Source organism: Ostrea edulis, chromosome 7 (genome assembly GCF_947568905.1).
Source record: "Ostrea edulis chromosome 7, xbOstEdul1.1, whole genome shotgun sequence".
Taxonomy (NCBI): Eukaryota; Metazoa; Mollusca; class Bivalvia; order Ostreida; family Ostreidae; genus Ostrea; species Ostrea edulis.
Window position 1 is genome coordinate 84,700,085 of NC_079170.1, and position 22,697 is coordinate 84,722,781.

The window sequence follows — 22,697 nt, forward strand, 5'->3', positions numbered from 1 at the left end:
GCGTAAAGCATCAACGAAATCCTTATTAGGGTGTGGATGTACGGATGGGGTGGTTGAAGATCTAACAATGTTCATACATACAAGTGTATGAAACGAAATGTGCTTGCGAAATACAGTGGTATGCAGTTCATGAAGGCAGAGTTTTAGAAACCCGGATACACCTTCAAAAGAAAATTTCTATTAAATATATCAAAATACATTCTGTAGATCCGGTCTTCCATACAGGTGAGCTCGTTGCTTAGCTTGTGTTAGATCGTGTTTGTGTCCATGTAATTTGTAAGTGATGAATGTTTCTTTCACGCGTGACTCTAACCTGTTGTTTACTAACAATATAAAGGTATACAGAAACATCGTCCTATTTATTCAGTCGACGCGATTCGTTCATTTGAGAATATGAACAGGATACTGGTGTTTTTTTCCGGTTTGTGTGTTCCTCGTCCCTAAGGGTTGTACATGTGCAGTCAGACATCCTTAAATTGTGTTTTGTCAGTCAGATTACGGTACGATTGTTTTGTACTTAATGACTAAACATGGTGATCAAAATCTTAATAAAATGTATAATTGTACAGAGAAGCCACTTTTTACAGAAGTTTTATATATTCCTATATCTGATTCATTCATTTTCTTATTCTTAATAATTAGCACTTTTAAAGAAGTATACTAGTTTCATGAACTTTGGCATATAATGCAATTTATTGACCTTTCTGTTGAGATTTGTTTTTCTTTCGGTTGAGATTTATTGACCTTTCTGTTGATATCTACCAATACACCTGTTTTATCACCCATGCTCAATTGACAATGGCTATTCTGATTTGATAACTGGCTATTCTCCTTTGACAGTGGTTATTCTCGTTTGACAGTAGCTAATCTACTTTGTGTCTTTTGATTTAGTAATAAAGGGTAAAATACTACTGGAACAACCTGTCGACTCCTGGAAAAAGCGGTACAAAGTGAAAATTATGCGAAATTTTAAGATACAAAGTCATCGATCATAAACCAGAAACATACGTTGTCTATTGTCTATTCAGGTGCTCGTACTGTAATGTATCTCCGAATATCCCCATACAGAGCGGCTATGCTGACCCAGTCCGTGGTTCTTCCGCATATGTTTTACCATCAAAGAAGGTATCATTATTTGTATATGATTTTGGGAGATCTTAATTGTTTGGTATCACTTTTCACATGCATTTTAAAACTAGGTAGACATAACGTGTGTGAGAAGCTGGGATTTATACAGGTACACGTGTATTACAACTAGCCCTTCGATAGGTCTCTGCCTTTATCTTTCAACCAAAAAATCTACAAGTAAAAAAAGAACCAAAAATTTTATAGATTTTGATATATCATTTCATTCTTCCCCAATGTATGAATAGAAAAGTTTTACAAAATTGAAAAACAATATCTATACCCACTTCAAACTACATGTTTATTCTTTTACCTAGCTAATAAATATTCTTGCTAGGGGAGAATTTGGACAAGACATATTCGAGAGAAATTGAAGATAACGAACAGTGATCAATGTAATGACTCCTATAAATAATACAGAATTAAGAGGTTTATTTACATATTTACATATGCAAAAGGGTATATTTACATGCAGGGGTCTGTGTTTGCCCAACTATCTATTTTGTATTGCTTATAGGAGTTATGGGATTGATCACTCTTCGTTTTTTTTTTCACCTTTCATGTATATAATCCACCATACCAAATTTCAACCTTGATCTTATTCTTGCTCACGAGGTACCTCGTAATTAGTCCGCTTACCGAGAACATTTTATCAAATTAAACAAAATACATAGATTTATTAACTGAAAGGCGAAGATTACGAACAGTGATTAATCTCATAACTCCTATAAGCAATACAAACTAGAGAGTTGGGCAATGACGGACCTCTAAATATCCCAGAAGGGGATCCGGAGAATTACATGTAAGTATCCCCTGTTGACTAGTCACACCTGTTTTGAGCGCTATGTTTTCATCAGGTAACCTTTACTGTCATATCTCACTCTCCAATAAAGCAAAAAAACCCAGAAAATATTCTAAAACTGTATAAAAAAAGAAAGAAAAGAAATGCTGTTTTCTCTGACTAACTCACATGATACTCCTAGGAAAAGGCTAGGCGTAGGCGGTCAGTGCCTTTCATATAATATATCAAACAAACATATACATGTACACTGATATTTAGTTTAGGAAGAAATATAAATTCATGAAAAATTCGATTATGGAAAGATAAAAAGGGCGCAATACAGCAGAGCAGGTGCTATTGGAATATGGAAGTATCAGATCTATGCAAGTTCCAACGTCGACAGAAAACTGTATATGTCAGGTACGTTGAAAATTCCTTTAAATTGTCTAAGCATTATTTATGATATGAAAATATCATCTTTTTCGTCGATATGAAAAATGAAAATAGTAAACACGTTCATAATGACCACGTGTTGTAGATTAGAGGATGTTCCCATGCTCGCTGGAAGAAAGGTGACGGTTGTCTGGTTCTATATACAAACTCGAACTGCTACTATAGGAATGCATTGTGTAAACAGTGCAGTAATACCTGTTCATGGACACCAAACACTTCTTGAAAGATAAATAATTGACTCTCAAAACATGGTCATCCTCAATAAAGAATTTTAAAGTAGTGCTTAAGAATTTTCAGTTTTCGAAAATATTTTATTTCCTGACGGGCCATAATTTTGTTATTTCCGAGCGAATGATTACATTGATGAATAGGTTTTGAGATTCATTTACGTATTGTCTCATTACAGGGGTTTCGCAACTAAAGTATGTTGACGTGGGGTATGTGGTATGTAAATGTTACTAAAAAGATACATACTTAATGTAGATATATTCCTCTGCTTACTGGATCAGGATGATATGGATCACGGAAGGTGTAACCGATCTACAGGGATGCTTACTCCTTCTCGGCACCTCCTCCTACCTCTGGTATAGGAGATTGATCATCTTTATTTTTACTGTAGAGCTTTGAATCATATCACAAAAATATGAACAATTAAGTTTCCTCATGTACATGTAACCGAGGAGGGAAGCAGGGAGACATATATGTCAGTAGAATACAAATGCATTGACTTCTTAAATATTAGAAACAAAAAATGAAGCATAATCGAACATGATGATTGTAATTTGTGCCCACAGTGAACATTTAACAGAATATGGTACTTTATCATTGATTACAATTATCAGCAGAATACTAATTTCTCCCTGGCTGCTTTGAAACCATAAATAACATTAAGCTAATTTGCGAGGTTTTACTATGCCGTCATGATAATCATGTTTCACATCAGTATCGTCTGTGGGAATTAATCTAAAATTCAATGACTGTAAAAAACAAATTATCCGTATCGTGTTTTAATCAAATGAGCTTAATTTTGCGCTGCTTTGGATATTTGAACAACAGAGGATACTTGTACTAGTGGTATAAATATTATACAAGGCAACCTTATTGGGGGAAAATGTAATATGATGTTTAAACAATAATATTATTTATCCGATTATACTTTATTTAGTAGAGAAATACTAATTCAAAACAAAAATACAACGCTTTCAATAACTGGAATGAAATTGAAATTGGCTGCCATGGTAAGACGAAAAGCCTATCGAGCAACTTCTCGAGGTATATGTTAGAAAACAAATCACTTTTAACATAGTATAAACATTTATAAAAGTAAATAAGATTGCCACTATTATTATAGGACGTTATTTTCATGGTAACTGATCAAAAGTAATTATTTCATGTATGCGATTTTTGTCATTCCGTTTTACAACTGTGCCACCTTTGAAGGGCGCAGTGAACATTTTTATGAACAAATTAATTATAAATGTATCTAGTTATCAGGCATTGTATTACCACATACTTTCCTGATTTATTTAACCAAGATTACCATTAAGGGATAGAGATCAAGCTGACGATCTGTGAAGGTGAATGAAAAGCGAATATAACGAACAGTGAAATTGATTAGAACTTTATCGAATTATATCAAACAATAATATCTATCTTAGAAATGGTGTATCATAATCAATCAAGATTTTGTTTTGATTCAGTATTAAGGGGACAAGAGTGCAATATCTATATCATAAATGTTTGGGTTTTCCAAGGTAATAAATGACGTAAATTCCTCGTCTCCTCATTAATCCTGCACTATCTACATACCACATTTTGAAAATGTCTTTGCTCTTCTTATTCTGAAGCTTGAATGTTTGTTTACATCGTTTGACAGGCGACTGTCACTTTCGTAGCATGTTAATTAAAGGCCGTGGCGGATATAATATGGGGCGAATTAAGGCAAATTTAGTACAAATGACACTTGTAAAACAAATATGTTTTTATGTCAACAAAATCACTGCCGTTGTGTAGATATCCTTTCAAGAACATCTTAAAATATCATAGTAAAAACCCTTCTCTTATTTTACGGGATTGTGTCTCTCCTTTGACCCAATTGTTTTACACTTCACAAATCATAGTGTCAATCGCTTCGGCACAAGGAACATGCCATAGCATTGAAACGTAAAGTAATTAGAGATGTAAAGCGTTGTAAGGTTTAGAAACGTAAAGTAATTAGAGATGTAAAGCGTTATAAGGTTTAGAAACGTAAAGTAATTAGAGATGTAAAGCGTTGTAAGGTTTATTTGTAATTGGAGATGTAAAGCGTTGTAAGGTTTATTTGTAATTAGAGATGTAAAGCGTTGTAAGGTTTACTTGAGACATGGGAATGTCACAGATTCTTAGCGTCGTTAATATTTGACCCAAACTCTCGGACCTTTTCAAATGCTAGAATAATATTCACGAGCAATGACAATCTAATTAATATTGCATTTTCTTGAATCTGCTACCGCTTCTGAAGGACAAGGATTCAAAACAAATAATATTAGATAGATTGAAATAATGTTTGTGCACAACAACAAAAATTCAAACTTCCCCAAGCAAGGTTTTTTTTCAGATAAGGAAGAGTGCCCAATCTCATAACTTCTATAAGGAATACAAAATAGAGAGTTGGTCAAATACGGACCCTGGGTATACCAGAGGCGGGATCAGGTAACTAGGAAAAGTAAGCATCCCCTATCGACCGATCACACCCGCCATGAGTCCTCAATCTTGATCAGGCATGTTTTCACACGGAATATTATCAAACGATCCTCATCTCCCTCTGAGACAAGTTGTTGTATAAAACAATTGACTTTCTTACATGTATTTCAAATGCCCATACCCTTTAGATGCTATATAATAACACAATTACCGCAACGCATACAAAATATATAGATAAAACCACAGACTTATATAATTCCAAAGAAAATTGATAACAAATCATTTGAGAAACACCTGCGAATCAGATTGAAACACACACCGCTTAGCATTTGATATCAGTAATAGATAACAAGGAAGATAATATCATTTTCCTCACGGGACAACTATGTAGACCTGTATGCGTTGATGCACTTCTTCATTGTGACGTCATAAAGGTTGAAATGCACTAAGATACACCCCTGTTTAGCACGAGTTACCTCCCTGTTGTTGCATAAGCTGACCGGTAGTTTTTACCTACAAGACGCTAATAATACGGGGCCATTTATTGAGGTATACATTTTTCTATATCCAGTTGTCTATAGCTTCCAATCGTAATAAGTTTGTGACATTATCTTTAAGATTCTGCTTTACGGTAACTTCATTTATATAGCAATATTCCATTATCACCTGCATATGGTGTGTATGCATCTCAACTGATTCGATTCACTACTTATAAGCAGGTTTGAAATCGAGATAGGCTACTGAAAAACAAATTGATGTTTGATGAGGGGATTCAACCGTCTCGTTTGACGTTTAAAGTCAGGATTTCACAAACTCTATGTCGTTATAAAGTTGAAGTTTGCTCATACAACTTATCATGAGGCCAGATACCCTCTGATGTGTTTCATACCAATGGTTAGGCCGTTCTTGGTACCCTGATTTTGATTACGGATTACTCTATTTAGCTGATTGCTTGATTTTTTAAAAACATTTTTGCCAATATTATGCTAAACGGTCTTACCTTTGGACGTAAAGGACTTTTGCAGAATATTTGCCAAACATCAATTGTCATTTTGGAGTGTCCTCACAAAACCGTATTGATATCAATCCGGAACCAGTAAAGAAGTAAAATATCCCTCTTTCAACTCTTTAACAAAAAGCAAGACCATGTAAAATCTCACAAAGTGTTGGAAATGGACATTTGATTTTCAAAAATTCACAGAAATGTTGCCTTAGTTAACAAAATATAAAAGTTTATACTATCATACTTTTCTACAATTTACTCGAATATCATCGGATTAGAAGAATTTGATAAATAACAATATTAACCCACCATATTCGAATACCACGTCTTATTGACTGATTTTGACTGCGGATAACTCCGTTTACCTGATCAGGATATGGGGCTCACGGCGGGTGTGACCGGTCAACAGCGGATGCTTACTCCTCCTAGGCACCTGATCCCACCTCTGGTGTGTCCAGGGGTCCGTGTTTGCCCAACTATCTATTTTGTTTTGCTTGTAGGAGTTATGAGATTGATCACTGTTCGTTATCTTCACCTTGCATAGGGTAACAATACTGCTGACGGGTAACGATAAAAACACTATTAACTGCAAGGACACACTGTACATTGGCATGAAACACGTGTTAATACATGTTGATTCATAATAATACATGTGTTGAAAACAACATAGGGAATACTAATATGTACACCCAGCCTGGAAACAGAATATATGCAATTACATCCTACAGTGAAGATGTCCATGTAGGAAAACTTCAAATGTCAATGGAACTTGGGGCAAAGGGCTTTGGACACTTTTGCATGTAATAAAATGTAAGAGGTGTGGTATTGCATGTTGGCTGTCGATAAAAGCACATTGAACACCACGATAACCTCTATTTCAAAGCGCGCAAACCTGTCAATGTCAATGTATGAAAATCACCCCATCCGTGCGATAGCCATTACTACCCACGATAATGCTGGGATTGAAACATGGCGCGTTTTACGTACTTCTGGCGACATGAACACAACGTTTCTATGAGGAACTATTAGTGCCGCATCAGTGGGCCAATAATGGAATAATTTTGATATTCTTAAGCAAAAGAATTGATCAGCAGGTGAAAATAATTTGATAATTTAAATCAAAAAGTTAAAAATGACATTGCATACGAACAATCGTAAATATGAGTTTCAAATCTATCAACTGAAGAAATTCAAACGAATGTCAGCGACAGCTTTTGTTTGATTTACGTCTTCCAAAACGAACCAGAAAACCCTAACCACGTGCACCATTTAGCTTCAGAAATATAGCACACTTCAACAACCGTGTGATGAATTTTAGATTATTATCCCTAATATTATTCGTTGGACAACCTAACGTCTCCATATGAGTGAAATATTCTTGAAAGGGACGTTAACCAATATACAATCAATCAATCAATATACAATCAATCAATCCATCAATTATTTAACAACATGTGGCGAAGTACTTACGTACACAGTTTATTTAAGGAAAATTCTAAATTCCGAGGCATATTATGCGAATATAATCTGGATTGGATCAGTCTACGGCTTGGAAACCGCCAAGACTGTTGCAGGGTGTTGTAGTTTCTGTACTTACATATTCTGGATCGCCGGAAGGCGCTAGTTGAGAAGGAGTATGTGGTGGTTATGTAGGCTTTTGTAAACTCGCGCTGTACAGGAATTGCATGGGATATCAGCTTTTGAACAACTTCTTCCAGTAATATGCTCATCGTATCTTTGATATTGCTTACCAGGGGGAATGTGTCACCTGATGTTAAGCTTACATCGTCTATGACATAAACAACAGCACTCCTGCTTTGAGATCTGGAAAAAATTAAAATATATACACCAATAACACAATAACTGAGAAATAAGCACACATATTGTCATAATGTGGTGATTTGTAATATGTAAGTCTAAAGATGTAATACATGTTTTTCTCTTTACAATTCAGCGGTGTAAGCATTAAAACAATTTTAATAAAAAAAATATTAAACACATCTTCCATTACTTCAATATGTTTTTTTTGTGAAATATTTTCATGGATTCCATGAATATTTGTGCATTTAGACTAATAAGATGTATGAGTTTTTTTTTATTAATTGCATTTTGTTTTAAATTGTATGCTAATGTTTTCATTAGGGTTATAAACTATGTCTATCTGAAATATTAAAACATTAACTCCTGTTATCTAATTGACGATAGCAGTCATTTACATTGAAGAAATTAAATATACACATGTACCTCTCAATAGGTATTGAGCAGATTTAATTATACTTTAGAATCACAGCTGCATACATCTGCAAATATTTGTGTAACGAGTTTTAAATCAGCACCGTCATGTTATTTTTAATTCATCTCTGATGAGCAATGCAGATACGGGTATGCGTTTCGGTCTCTCGCCAGTCAAACTTGGAATTAGACATAGCAGGTCAAGGTCTAAATATCCACTCGTTAGGCATGTCAGTACAACAATTGTAGGGATGGTTCAGAGTTGTCTAGTCAGGGTGTGTTAGTTGGTGGGTCTCCAGGGACCGGGGTTCAAAATAGGTCGGGGCAAGTGCTCCGTAAACCCTTTTTAGGTAGCTCCAGTGCAGTAGGGTCGGCGCTCGACAGCGTATGTCGTGAGGTCGGGATGCCAGTGAAACCGAGTAGTTGTGCGTCTGTGGTGGGCAGTGGTGTTTTTTGTCGACGGGTGTGGCTGTTCAGAGGACCCGGAGTGAAGTAGGGGTCAGGGACACAGGGTCGGTGCAGACCGGGTGCTGTCAGGCGCAGATGAGAAGTTATTTGGTTGGCCGGATGACTCTGAGGCAGGTGTTAGTCACCAGGGTGGTCGGCTGGAGAGCACCGGGGATAGTGTTGGTTACCATAGTGATATGACTTCTCGGGTTAGCTCTGGGTGTTCTCTGGGTTTTGATGTTGACATGGCTGTTGATGTGTTCTGCGATGTAGATAATGATCCTTCCCCAGTCGAGTCGGGGTGTCTGGTTGAGGCACGGTCTGGAACCCCGTCTGGTGTGATTAATATCTCATGTCTCCCAGCTCATGATCAGCTGAGTTTGAGTGATTGGACCAGTAGTGCTGGACGGCGGGATATTGAGGTGGCACGGGCTCTGGTTTTGCATTCAGCTGATGACCAGTTCTCGGATGTTGAGGGCGAGGATACAGTCGACTATCATGTTAGTGAATCATTAGTGGATTATTCGAGGTTGTAATCGATGCATGCGTGAAGGTTTGCGAAGGTTTGTGATGAGAGCTGTGTTGGTATTCCATGCAATAGTGAAAGCATACAGGCCTCAGTTGTAGTGATAGAGACTGTTGCTGAGCGGCACAGTTTAATCATTACAAATCCCCCAGTCATGATTGAAGCAGTGGCCTATCAGTTCCCGGGGAGTCTGTCCCCAAGGTACCTGACGAATGTACCATTTTGTGTTGGTCTGATGGAGGATGTGTTGTGTCTGCGTCTCATGAAGATGACACCGCGGATGCGGGGTTTGTGGCTCTGTCCGGTTCGGCCTGGTGGGATAGTAGTGTTCCTTCTCTGACTGAGAGGCTTCCTCCGGATAAACGTCTAAGCAATGAACGGGATGGGTCTGTTGCTTGTGGCTTCGCGAGTTTTCATTGGTCGTGGGGTGATGGTTATGCATCCCAGGTTCAACTGACCCTGAACCAGGGACAACCCAGGTTTGGTCATAGCAAGATGGTACGAAAGAAAGTTAATGAGTTATGTGAGGGGTGTCAACTCCTCCATGCACATAGTACCCCGAAATGCGGGGAAGGGTATATTAGGCTGCAGTAACCTAGCCGTTCTTAGGCAGGGGTATTTCGTTGTGGTGTTTCCGGATCTGCTTACCCGGAGGGTGTGCTGTGCCGTGTCCGATGTCCAAGAGGATGCCTGTCCTGTGACGTTTTCTTGTGGAAAGTTTGTGACTCTGTGATGTGATTTTCCTGTTATTGGATTTTCTGTGATGCGTTGTGTGACCATGACGTTCTGTGTTGTGAACTTTTTGGACTGCTAAAGTGCTATGATTTCATAGAGTAAAGTTTATCATACTGTAAATCATACGTGTAATTCATTCCTTTATTTGTAAATTGTATGTATCTATTGTAAGCTACAGTGCTGCAGGTTTAAGTCATTGGAATTGGGATATTCATCCTCAAAACAGGGGGTGTAGTGAAATAAGGGTGTGTGTGGATATTTGGTATTTATGGTCGGGTTCGGAGTCCTCTGAGCCTTCACGTGAATTTCTCTCTCTCTCTCTCTCTCTCTCTCTCTCTCTCTCTCTCTCTCTCTCTCTTACCCGCGAACTCTAGGCAAGCGGACGTGTTTTGGAATACGCAGCATTGTAGTCGTTGTATTTGGTGACCCTTTGTAAGTTGTTATGGCTATTTGTTAATATATCTGTTTATAAGTGTTTTTTTCCGGTGTTCTTATCGATAGGAAATCACTTTAGTATGATATAATTCGTGTTTGTAACCTGTGCTAATCATAACAAACCGGCAATGAATATTCCACTGGGATATAAATGGGCCATTCAGGCTATAAATTACAACAAAGAAATAGAAAAATAGATTAAAATGAAAATTCACGCCACACTTGATTGATGTTTATATACCTTCATATATATTTATAATATTACCGGTCATCATCTAAATGCACGTTCACTCCAAATAATTCTTAGAATTTCAAATTAATGCGCATTGCTTTCATTTGTTGAACTCATTTAGGAATCAGGAAATTTATGAAGGGTTATAGGTCCGCATCTTTAAATATATTGCATGTTTTGTTTGCATACGCCTCGTCCTTTGCAGGTATTTATACCATAACATGATTTCAGGAAGCACATCTGTTAATGATGAAAAAAGAATCCCACTACGACCATATTTATTTCACAATAGTAAAATAAACCCCTATAACAGCATCTCTTTCTTTGCTTGTTTAGGTATAATTGCATTTCCAATGTGTGTTTTTGCGTTTGATAAAAATGACAATGCTAGTTGTTTCCTCGTGAATGCGTAGAATAAAACAGAAATGAAAGTGAAATGGATATAAAATAAATTAATTTTATTCTTTAAATTTCACAAGGACATGAACTGCAATAGTTCCTTTAAAACGTGTGATATCGAGATGTCACTAGCTACTGTATAAGTAAAGTTGAACATGATCATTATATGACGTTTGGTGTCGTAGCCGTGATTGTTTGGGGTACATTTGTAATATGCACTTTCAAAACTGAGAGTCATTCCTAGGATTTAATTTTTTATAATTCTCATTACATTTTATACAGATATGGGAGCTATGAGATTGATCACTGTTCTTTGTCTTCACCTTTCATTCTAACAACAGTGGTTGTTATAATGATCTAATTTATCAATTTGACTCCACTTTTTTGGCACACTGTTTTCCCCTATAATAGCTCTAAAACGTTATTTCGGATTTCAAACATTTCGGTTGAGCATCACTGAAGAGACGTAATTTGTCGAAATGCGCATCTGGTGCATCAAAATTGGTACCGTATAAGTTTTACATCAATACTATTAGTTGCACAATCAGTCTGGGACGTATTTCGTAATACCCAAGGTGTGAGATAGAAATCCGTATTGGATGTGGTGAAGCAGACTCGCAATATGAGTATCCAATTTACGCCATGGATTACTTCGTATTTTGTCTCAAACCGACTGTGTAGCGAATTTGTCCCACGCAAGACCTTCAGAAAATTTGTTCCGATTCCAGTAATATCTTTGATAGATATTATTCAATTATGAAATCGAACACCATATTAAACGTGTATCTCATTGGACATCAAAGCATCACAGTTAAAATATAAACAATAGAATTAAATAAACAAATCAAGTATGTTGAAAGTGAATGCAGATGCACGGTAGCTGTCAGATCAATATATCCTTGCACGGTGCATTGAAATGTTCGTAAGTGACGTCAACGTTCCTGAATGGAAACAGTATATTGATATTTTGGGGCATCATGTGATTCATTAACCGACGTCACAGTTGTCAAATTAATATACCCTCAGTACGGAGACGTAAGATAAAAAAATCCTGACCGTACTCTGATTAGCTTTTATCCAATCAATTATCGACAAATTTGTCTGAAGCGGGGAAAAAAATTGGCTCAAGTACTGTCTAACGTGTTTCATATCACTTTGCCTATTCAATATGTAGGGCTCATGGCGATTGTGACCGGTCGACAATCACGGGATGTTTGCTCATCCTCAGCACCTGGCCCATCCAGTGGTCTGTGTTTGCGCCATTCCTACTTTTTGTAGTGAGTATAGGAATAAGATTGATCACCGTGAGTTACTCTCTTTGTTGTTATACACATTGAGTCACGCTTATTCAAACGCACTGATTAGCATACGTTCAAAGTTAAAAAAAAACCTTTTAGTTTCAATTTTTAAGTTTAATACGGAAAAGGGAGATAAAGTATAATTTAACTTATCTAAATTCCCAATGCTCGTTAAGACGAGATATACTTCATACTAAGCGTTATAATAGAGTTAAATGGATGTTGTGCAGTACGTTTATATTTATTTAAATAAAAGCATGGTGACACAAAAAGCTGTCTAATGTGAAGTTCAATTATAAAATTATAGGAACCATTCTTTTGTTTTTAAGTCTCACATCCTCAAAAATTCAGGAAGAATGCTAGTCTGTCAAGGCATCTTAGGAAAATTTAAATCATCTGCAGGACACAATAAACCAAAACAGAGAATAAGATAATTATCATAATAGAGTTTAACACTAATGTTCTTTCACTTTTATAAGGTTAATAGACGTCATGAATAATACGCCAGTTTCGAGATATTTTGAGTCCAAGTTATTCCCCTTTCTCGTATATAGAAATGCGGAAATTAACCTGTGTACATGCAGGGGTGGGACAAATATTCATAAATACATAAGTGAATGTCCTCAGTAAGTTCATACCAAGTAAATGATAAGTGTCCAGTGAGAAGATTCCAGAAAGTACCTTGCACTGGACACCCCAGGGAAACGAAAGCCAGGAAGACCTCGAACCACCTGGAGGAGAACCATCCAAGCGGAACTTCAAGAGGAAGGGTACACCTGGGACAGGCTCAGCACTTGGCAAAGGACAAGGACACATGGAGGAAGCTTGTTGGTGCCTTATGTCCCACCGGGGATGAAGAGGATAAGTAAAGTAAGTATTCAGGGAGTAATTGAATACATGGAATTCTTATTATGTTACGTTATTTCGCGGCTCGTGCGTACATGCATCGTATCTAGGATATTATTTGCAAATAAGACATTGTTTTTATGATTCCACTTTGATAAAACATTTCTATCGATAACATTTTGTATTTCTTACATTTACATACTTGAAGAAAACCCACGTTTAATACATTTTATCGTCTTCCTCACTGACTGTATATAACCCCCCCCCCCCCCCCCCCCAGGTTTAAAGCATTGAAAATTTCCCTAGATTTATCTCCTACACAGAATCTCGAAACTTACCTATTCAGAACGTTGCTGGGCATTTTATTATTCAATATGCGATATGACTAAAAACTATTTTCCTTACACTGGTAAGGAGAAGGAGGTTGTGATTTTATTGAATCAAACTGATGTAAAAATAATTTTAGAAGGGGCAGGGGTCACCGTCTAAATTTGCTAACTTATGAGTATTGTTCTTATTGTTTGCTAAAAAGAGACAATCTTTAATATATGTACAAATGTTATAACACTGACCTTTAAACTCTTGGTCCTTTGTCAAAATTGAAAGTTGGAGATTTATATCAAATAATCGTAAATACGAGTATATCTCGCTCTATATTTTAATTGACAGAAGCATATAAAGTTTATAGTTATACAAAGCAAATATACATATTCAACTCATAGACTAGTGAAGTGAAAGAAATTTGTGATCGGCAAAAATCGTGTGGAGAAGATCTAATTGGTGCTACATGTATATGTCGTGTTATGGAGGAAACAAACAACAGAAAAGGAAGCAAGCAAATTAACACACACACAAAATAATAATAAATAAATAGAAAGGAAAGGGAGAAAAACCCAGATTATATATCAACAAAGAATTAACGTGCATATATTTCATTTCTACTATTGTCACTAACGTAATGCAAGTGTTTAATACACGTAAATTCCTTGTTCCCGCGATATTAAAAATTCATCAGTTATGTCTCCTTATATGTATAATTAACCTTTTTGTTAATTGATATATAATAACCAAAAAATGTCATTGAATAATTACAATCTTGACATAAATCAGAACGAAGGGCAAATGTGTTTTAAATGAGGAGAGGTTTTTACCTTGAGATCATTTAAAAGGCAGTGTAATAGACTGAACAATTTATAATATTCTCAAGACGAGAACAATGAATACGTTCTTAGTGCTGGCGATATTATCTTTTCAGGTGGGCTTCATCAAGGCATGCACATGCGTAGATAACCCAACTAACGGATGTGGATCTCAGTACTGTAAGTGCAGAACTAATTTCGTTTGTTTAATTTTGTCCTGGGGAGTTTAGAAATACTTTTGTTTATTCATTTATTATATCTGTCCACTTGTTTTATTGTGCCATGGGGAGTGAAGAGTTACTTTTGTTTATTCGTGTGTTCTATTTGTTGATTTGCTTCATGTTGTCATGGGAAGCGTGAAACTATTTTTGTTTATTTGTTCTATTTTGTCCTGGACAAGAGGTGTCTCGATTTAAGAAATCATTTCAACTTTTTCTTATCTTTTGCCATGCTTTGAAATAGTTTATACATGCATATAAATTAGACAGTTTGTCACTCATCGTCTATTTATTTTCCGTATTTCTTTTTTGTTCTTTGGCTACGATGTAATGTCCTGAAATGAAAAAAAAAATCCTGGACATTGTTTAAACTCTTCCACTCGTTTTGTTTTAACCAAGCATAACTTCAGAAGTAAAGGGCAACTGAAACCCATGATATTATCATTATTTATTCAGCTGTCCTTGGTGCTGTGATAGGGGAACAGGCTGTTGGTGATCCATTCACTGAGAAAATTCGGTACACAGTTCTAGTGCTTCAAGTTTATAAGGTAACGGAGGGTGATATTTTACCTTTTCAAATTATTTAAAGGTAATTGAAAAACTGCTATTGATCAGTACACACGAATAGCATCATTCAGTGACGAAGTTGACATGTAGTTCTCCATTAGCATTGGTCAAGTATTAGATTTGGAAATTCACATTAATGCTTGTAAAAAAAAAAAGTGGGGGGGGGGGGGGGGAGAGACTGCTTTACAATTAATATTAGCACATATTTCAAATAATGTTCTTAGGGTAATACCTTAAGCTTTCAAGTGAAATTATCCACGTACTTTAGAATGTGTTTTTCATCCACGTTCAGTGAATAATAAATTGAAGATTTAAAATTACTGATTTGTAAAATATATCCAAACTTCAGACAGAAAGACCACTAGCGAATGTTGTTCAGATTGAGGCCTATGTAGAACCTTCACTCTGTGGACTACGATTGCCGTTGGGTCGTACATTCGTCATATCAGGTAACATACTTATATATACTTATATTTAAATGAATATATCACCAATACCCTTTTTACTAGTTTCAAATCAATGAAAGAATGAGATATATCGAATAGTGATCAACCCTGTAAAGAATGACAAATTGAGAGTAGGACAAACACGGACGTCTGGGAACACCAGAGTCGGAACTAGATTAATAGTTGAAGCACCCATGTTAAGAGGTAATATCCACTCTGCGAGCTATACCTTGAGCTGATAAATGAAGTAATCAGCAGTCAAAACCAGAAGGCGAAGAAGGGTCTAACTAATGACATGAAATACGTCAGATAGCATTCAACCTAATGACAAGTGATATTGACAAATTAGAATTGTATAACGACCATGAAATTTGATTCGAGAATTCAGAAACCCCTGCAGCATTATCTTATTTGTCAATAGTCTGCGCCAGTTGAAACACTTGGTCACAAGCAGAAAATATTCTTGTGTATCGAATCAGTTAAGACACATACTCATAATATAAGTGGTGATGGAATGCTACCATGTAAAATTAATGTTAGAAATCAACCATGTAAAATTAATGTTAGAAATCAACCGTGTAAAATTAATGTTAGAAATCAACCGTGTAAAATTAATGTTAGAAATCAACCGTGTAAAATTAATGTTAGAAATCAACCGTGTAAAATTAATGTTAGAAATCAACCATGTAAAATTAATGTTAGAAATCAACCATGTAAAATTAATGTTAGAAATCAACCGTGTAAAATTAATGTTAGAAATCAACCGTGTAAAATTAATGTTAGAAATCAACCGTGTAAAATTAATGTTAGAAATCAACGGTGGAAAATTAATGTTAGAAATCAACGGTGGAAAATTAATGTTAGAAATCAACCATGTAAAATTAATGTTAGAAATCAACCATGTAAAATTAATGTTAGAAATCAACGGTGGAAAATCTGAAGTCATCTCTTTTTTCATAAAACTGAGTTATTAGTTCGCATTTAATGTCAGAAAATCAGCCTAATTTGAGGAAGGTGTGGACGATCCTATGCTTTGATTTATTCCAAGTTGACCGAGATACATACTAGTCTACAAACCGATGAATGTGAATCTTGTCAAAAAGAATAGTCCATGTATCTTAATGTCAAGTTAATGGGCACCGGAAGACATATCTTTTAAAATCTTTGAAATAAATTATATATTATAAGAAAACAGAATCAAGATACCTGCTAACAGAGCATAACAGTGAATCAAACAGTAATTTTTTTTTCAATACAAAGTCAAACCAATGCAATGTTTAAAACTTACATATGTCCTTTTTTTTAAGGGTACTTTGACGACATGAATGTAATGAATACAAACGCATGTCTGTACGTCAGGTCTTGGGAAGAGATGCCACCCTGGGAGAGAGCAGGTCTATTTTGCCGGAGGAGATACTAAAGATACTGCGTGTATATATTGTGTATTATGAGGTATTAAAGACGCTGTGTGTGTATATTCTGTATATATGACGTATCTATGACGTATGATATCAAATCTAACAGGCCTACATTTACAAGGTGTTCGTATGATACAGCTTGGGGAAACATTAATGGAAATATTAATAATTTTGCATAAAATAGAAAAATAAAATAAAAACATTCATGGATGTACTTCAATATGCATACGTGTAGGGAAAAAAATTAAGCGAACATATTTGTAGTGATATTGGTATATCCAATGAGTTGTGGTTCTAGGCTTTCAATTAAACAGTTATATACAGCTTGTGTATATAGTGCGTGGTGGCCGAGATATTAGAGTGTTCGGCCCGCATGCGGAAGTCCCGGGGTTCGAATCCCGGTCGCGACAAACCTAAGTCGTTAAAACATGTAGTGTCAGTTCCATCGCCAAGCGCTCGGCATGTCACGGGTCCTCGGAGATGATTTTAAAAACGGATGTTCCGTGTCACAGTAGGTGTGGTACATTGAAGAACCCTCACTACTAAATGGCCGTACGATGTAAGTGCGAGCATAGGCCTAAATTTGAAGCCCTTTACAGCGGTCCTGGTGATGTCACCATATGAGTAAAATATTCTCGAGCAAGACGTTAAGCAAGATACAATCAATCAATCTGTTCTAATAAAGAAGTGTAGTCACTCATATATTTCATACATATAGTTTTTATGTAAAAGTAAAACGCCTAACGTCAATATTTGTGTACTTTCGTTTCGTTACGCTTACAATGGGAAATACTTGTAGCAGACCCCCCCCCCCCCCCCCCCAAAAAAAAGACAGTAAAATATATGTAAGCTGAAATGAACAGAAGCATGCTGGTTGACTGTTAGTCCCTGGGGGTCTCTACAGCCTAGTAGCTAAGTACCTCGTTACTAACTTGAAAATACGGATGTATATCTAATTGCGGTGATAAGATTTAGAAATGCAAAACTAAGGATTATCTCCCTCATGCATAGCTCTGATCCTTAAGCGAATTTGACTCTTCTCTTTGGCACTCTGTTTTTCTTTCTAGTTCTTACAAGTATATTGTTTGAGCATCATTGATGAGACGTTGTTTGTCGAAATGAGCAGCTGGTGTATCAAAATTGGTGCCGTATACGTTTTACATGAAAATAAAAAAGTGCAGTTGACGTGAAATTTTTACTTATTTTCATACATAAATGAGAATCGCACAAATGTTTAATCGACATTATGACGGTGTGTCGATATATTTCATTGACAATTGTGTTCAATGTAAAAAGATTGCATTTAGCATGTTGATCCCATTTTCCTCTTGACTAGTTAACATGCACGGCAACTGCTTCGAGAATCATCTGTTAGAAACATTTCAAAGAAAATTTTATAAAATCAGTTTGAAATGTAACACTCTGAGAATATTGTATGCGTTGATGTTAATTAAGTTCTTCCGTAACAACGGAAGACCTTCTACTGATTGTGCTGGTTAAGATTATTCTTATTATTCTTTTTTTTTCCTAGACGCTAACTTTGAAGCTTCATATCTCGCTCATTTCTGCATGGATTTTGCTCAGATTTTCAGGGTTTATAAACTTTACAGAACAATTTTATAATCATGTACTACATTTCAGCAATTCCCTTCTGTTCACGAGTTATTCCCCTTTGAATGAAATTTTAAGGGCTTTGGTTTCCAGACAAAGGCTCCGAGACTGTATAAGCTTGAGCAGAGATTGCATTGAAAATGAAAAGTAGGAGCATTGTAGTTGTGCACATCGTATTTTATTTTTGGATTACAACGTTCGAAATGGTGGTTGACAGGGTTCAAAAATTAAGACGCCTAAAGGAGCAAAAAATTACACATATTTTCCTTTGTATCTTTTAAACTAAAAATATTTTGTTAAGACGTGTAGAACAAAAGTTGTGCAAAATGTTAAGAGCTTTCTTTTGATATCCCTAAAAAGGGGATGGCCCCTTCAATTAGGGATCTAGGCATCTTCAAAGTTTTCGCTTTATATCTCAAAAAACGGTAAATATTTCGATATGGCTTTCGCTGGAAAAATTGTTCTTTAGCATCTTATTGATCTCATAAACATATTTTGCTCGAGTATTGTGTTATATATGAGTAAAAAGCTTGACCCGCAAACAGGTAACCGCATCATTAGGTAGGTGAAGGGGCGGGGGATATGCGTATAACTTAAATAAACTTGCTTTAATTGATAAATCTGACTTCATGAAATGCTAATATTCTTTTAAAATAAGGTTTTAACGTGATCTATGGTTCCTTTAAAAATCATCTATCAACAACTTTCTTCTTTTATTATTTAGTAGCTTTAATATAAACAATCGTTCCAAAGAAAAAAAGAGGAAAAGGTTATCTCTTCTACGCTTGTGACAAACAAACTTTCAAGCATAGAATAACTCAGTCATTAACTACACGCATCTTACATACACCGCGGGGTTTGTTTTTGTTTACAATTACGTAACCGCCTCGAGGAACCATCGCGTGTGAACCAGGGCATGTACAAAGAGTAAACATTGTCGTCCTAAATATAACACAAAGATGATATTGGATTTTTCGAATAATTCAGTCTTTCCGGGGATGTATATACTTGTTTCTACGTCCCTGGTCTTACGTTTGATTTGTTTTAAATTCAAAACTCTAGAGCATTGAGTCAGGCATCAATTTTAAAATCTGCAATTTAATATACAGTTCGTTTCTCAATCATGTCTAATTGAATGTGTGTTTAATATCGGAGTTTCATTGCTGCTGGACTAGCGATCTGTGATTTCACACTACTTTAACTGAACACAGAAGCTTTACTCAAATTCTTCGTTTTGAAAAAGAAAATGGATACGTTTTACAAACATAACAATTTATTTCTGAACATGTTTTGAAATCAATAGTTTATAATCATGATTAAACCAAATCCAAACATGCGTATAGAATATTCAGAAACCCATGGCCGACCAGTCTCATTTCAAATGATTTGTTGTTTTATTGTTTAAAAACAATGACTTTGATTAAACATTGATTCAGAACTCCTGGTCCAAATTATGTAACTGCGGCACGTGCCCCTGGCGTGAAATTCATACGCGACTTCTGTGCACACTGTGTATATAATATACCTACATGCATTTACACAGATATATATTAAAGTTTAATAAAATATTCAAGATTTGAGAGCAATTTATTTGATTTGTATGTATAAATAATTCGAACACGATGAATTATTCTCTTCAGTCTGAATATTATGCTATCATCATTTTGTTGTATGATAAAATATTGGTAACAGCTATAAACCTTTATTGTATGTCCTGAGCCATAAATTTCATAAATCTAAATAATAATATTTTCTTCATTATTGGGACTGAAAAGTTAAATGCTGAAAGAATTTAATCCCACATACACGCACGCCTCAAAAGACGGATTCGTGGAATGAGATCATACACGCATGTAGTTGAGTAGTATAAATTTATTAAACACCTAACGATAAAAATTCGTAGTACACCTTTATAGCTTCTTTTCAATGATATATATTAAATTCTCAAACTATTTCATAAATACATACGAGAAGACAGAATCGCCAGCGTAGCCAAACTACTTATATCGTTTCAGTACTTATCTTCCTGTCACAGTTGATTATTTTCTTTCTAAAAACTTAACTTGTATTCGTCTTTTGTAAAATCACTCACGAGGATGAACTCAAAAAACAAAAAACAAACAAAAAAAACAAAACAAAAAAAACAGGAGGATAAGGTGTTTTGACTCGAAGCATCGAAGTATGGTCTGAAATAAACTAATATTAGTCCTCTCTCTGACCACTCTACCCTGCTCTGTATCTGTGTATGCTATGGGAAAGCAGGATAACCATTTTTGTCGAGGGGAGGGGGGATGCTGTTACATATTTCCACACAAGGATGAAAAACATCATCAGTTACAATTTTCAGCATTTTATCGGTCCAAAAACAGGTATTGCAATTCAATGGAAAATCGTCACCGTTATTGTCTATTACGGAAAAGCAATGTTTTTATGACATCTACCATATAAAACACTACTTTTTATAAAACCTTCCCATTAATATCTGACAATCTAACAAAAGAGACTGCCTCTTCGAGCTGGAAGAACAGACAACAATATTACCGAGCACTAATTATAGTCCCAGCAAATAAAGTTTGAGATATCGCCAAGTCCGTCTATCCGTGCAAATGTGCCTAGACCACAACTTTTCAAAATACACCGTAAGCTCATTCTTCACATAAAGATTATTAATTACCATAACATGAATATTCTTGATGTAAGGTCATTTGCACCATTTCTTAAGGTTTAAAAATTAAGAATTGATTAGAGTCTTAATATATCTTACTAATGGCAATTTTTTATATTAATACTGATAAAAAGTTTCCATATGATCAAAGAATATGTCCTGGCCTTGACCCATGGTCACATTGTCAAGTTCACTTTTTAGAAAATACAAACCCTGTCCTGGCCATATCAAGTAATGAAGAAACATTTAGATTTCATACTTACAACAGATTTCCATGTTAACTGAAGCTGCATTAGGACCTGACCCAAGGACATATGGTCAAATTCAAGGTTTTTATGTCACACAGCTCGGACGGAAGACCTCTCATTGCTTTGCAACGAGCTTTGCTCTAGTTATAATTTCTTACTGAAACTGGAGGAAGGATTATAGAGGCACTTTTGATAAACTTTGGGTGTTTACCGTTATTTTAGCCAGTGAGGTCAATGTTTAAACCACGGGGTAGTGTTATACTTTTCAATGTTTATTACGGTACATTCGTGACCTTTAACAGCCATGTAATGACGTTATACAGAAGCCCCTATTTGTAATCTTTTTATGGTCTAAAATGTTCTCAGGCAAGATCCAGAATACTTTCAAGATGTTAGCTCCTTCGAATTACCCTTTATGTAGAACATATTTTAAATACTTTGCAATTATGCCTTAACACACACACACACACACACACACACACACACACACACACACACACACACACACACACACACACACACATAAATAAAACCCAAGCAGCGGTTACTCAGTGCGTTTCCTTTCTATTGTGGAATCAGCTTCTCAACTAGTTCCCTGCTAGATATGTATAAAATATCACTGTGCTTTCGATAAAATCCACAGGATACGCATTGCTGCAAACTGAAAATTACTTGATTTTCATCATTGTTATATCATAATCAAACAGATGTTCCACCGGAAAGAATATCCCTGCCACTTGATCGTACAGGAAAAATTCATTGCATAAAAAGTGAATATAACTAAAAGTGATCAATTTTATAACTCATATACGGATTACAAAATTATAAGTTTGGCAAACATGGACCCATGGAAATACCTGGGATGGAATTGGGTGCCTAGGGGGAGTGAGGAATTCCTTTTGTCCGATTGTAATCTCCCGGAGTTATATATCTTTATCAGGTAAATGTAGTAATCCTAGGTTAAAACCAGTATGCAAAGTACGGTTTACCAGTCGGTATGAAACACACCAGACTGCATACCACCCAGTGATAGTTTGCATTTGAAAAGCAGACCATTACAACGATCATAGAGTTTGCGAAATGCTATTTTTACCGAGTAAAGATGGTTCATCGTCAGAATTTATGAAATGTTCCAACACCAACGCAAATCTGAAATGATCCATCTTCTTGTCGGTGAAAGTTTTTGTCTAG

At 35.8% G+C, this 22,697-nt stretch overlaps 1 protein-coding gene across 1 annotated transcript; it reads left to right on the forward strand.

The window, feature by feature from the left end:
- The first annotated feature begins 14,405 nt into the window (after positions 1-14,405).
- Positions 14,406-17,095, forward strand: LOC125654888 (NTR domain-containing protein-like). The gene is made up of 4 exons (XM_048884993.2): positions 14,406-14,513; positions 15,008-15,099; positions 15,468-15,567; positions 16,872-17,095. The coding sequence occupies exons 1-4, from the start codon at positions 14,411-14,413 to the stop codon at positions 16,982-16,984; spliced, it is 408 nt and encodes a 135-aa protein (XP_048740950.2). The 5' UTR covers positions 14,406-14,410; the 3' UTR covers positions 16,985-17,095.
- Positions 17,096-22,697: the final 5,602 nt, after the last annotated feature.

Excerpts from the sequence above, each read along its gene's own strand:
- LOC125654888 (XM_048884993.2), top strand. The coding sequence starts at position 14,411 with ATGAATACGTTCTTAGTGCTGGCGATATTATCTTTTCAGGTGGGCTTC. Across the intron at positions 14,514-15,007 it reads CGGATGTGGATCTCAGTACT|CTGTCCTTGGTGCTGTGATA; the intron begins GTAAGTGCAGAA and ends TTATTTATTCAG. Across the intron at positions 15,100-15,467 it reads TAGTGCTTCAAGTTTATAAG|ACAGAAAGACCACTAGCGAA; the intron begins GTAACGGAGGGT and ends TCCAAACTTCAG.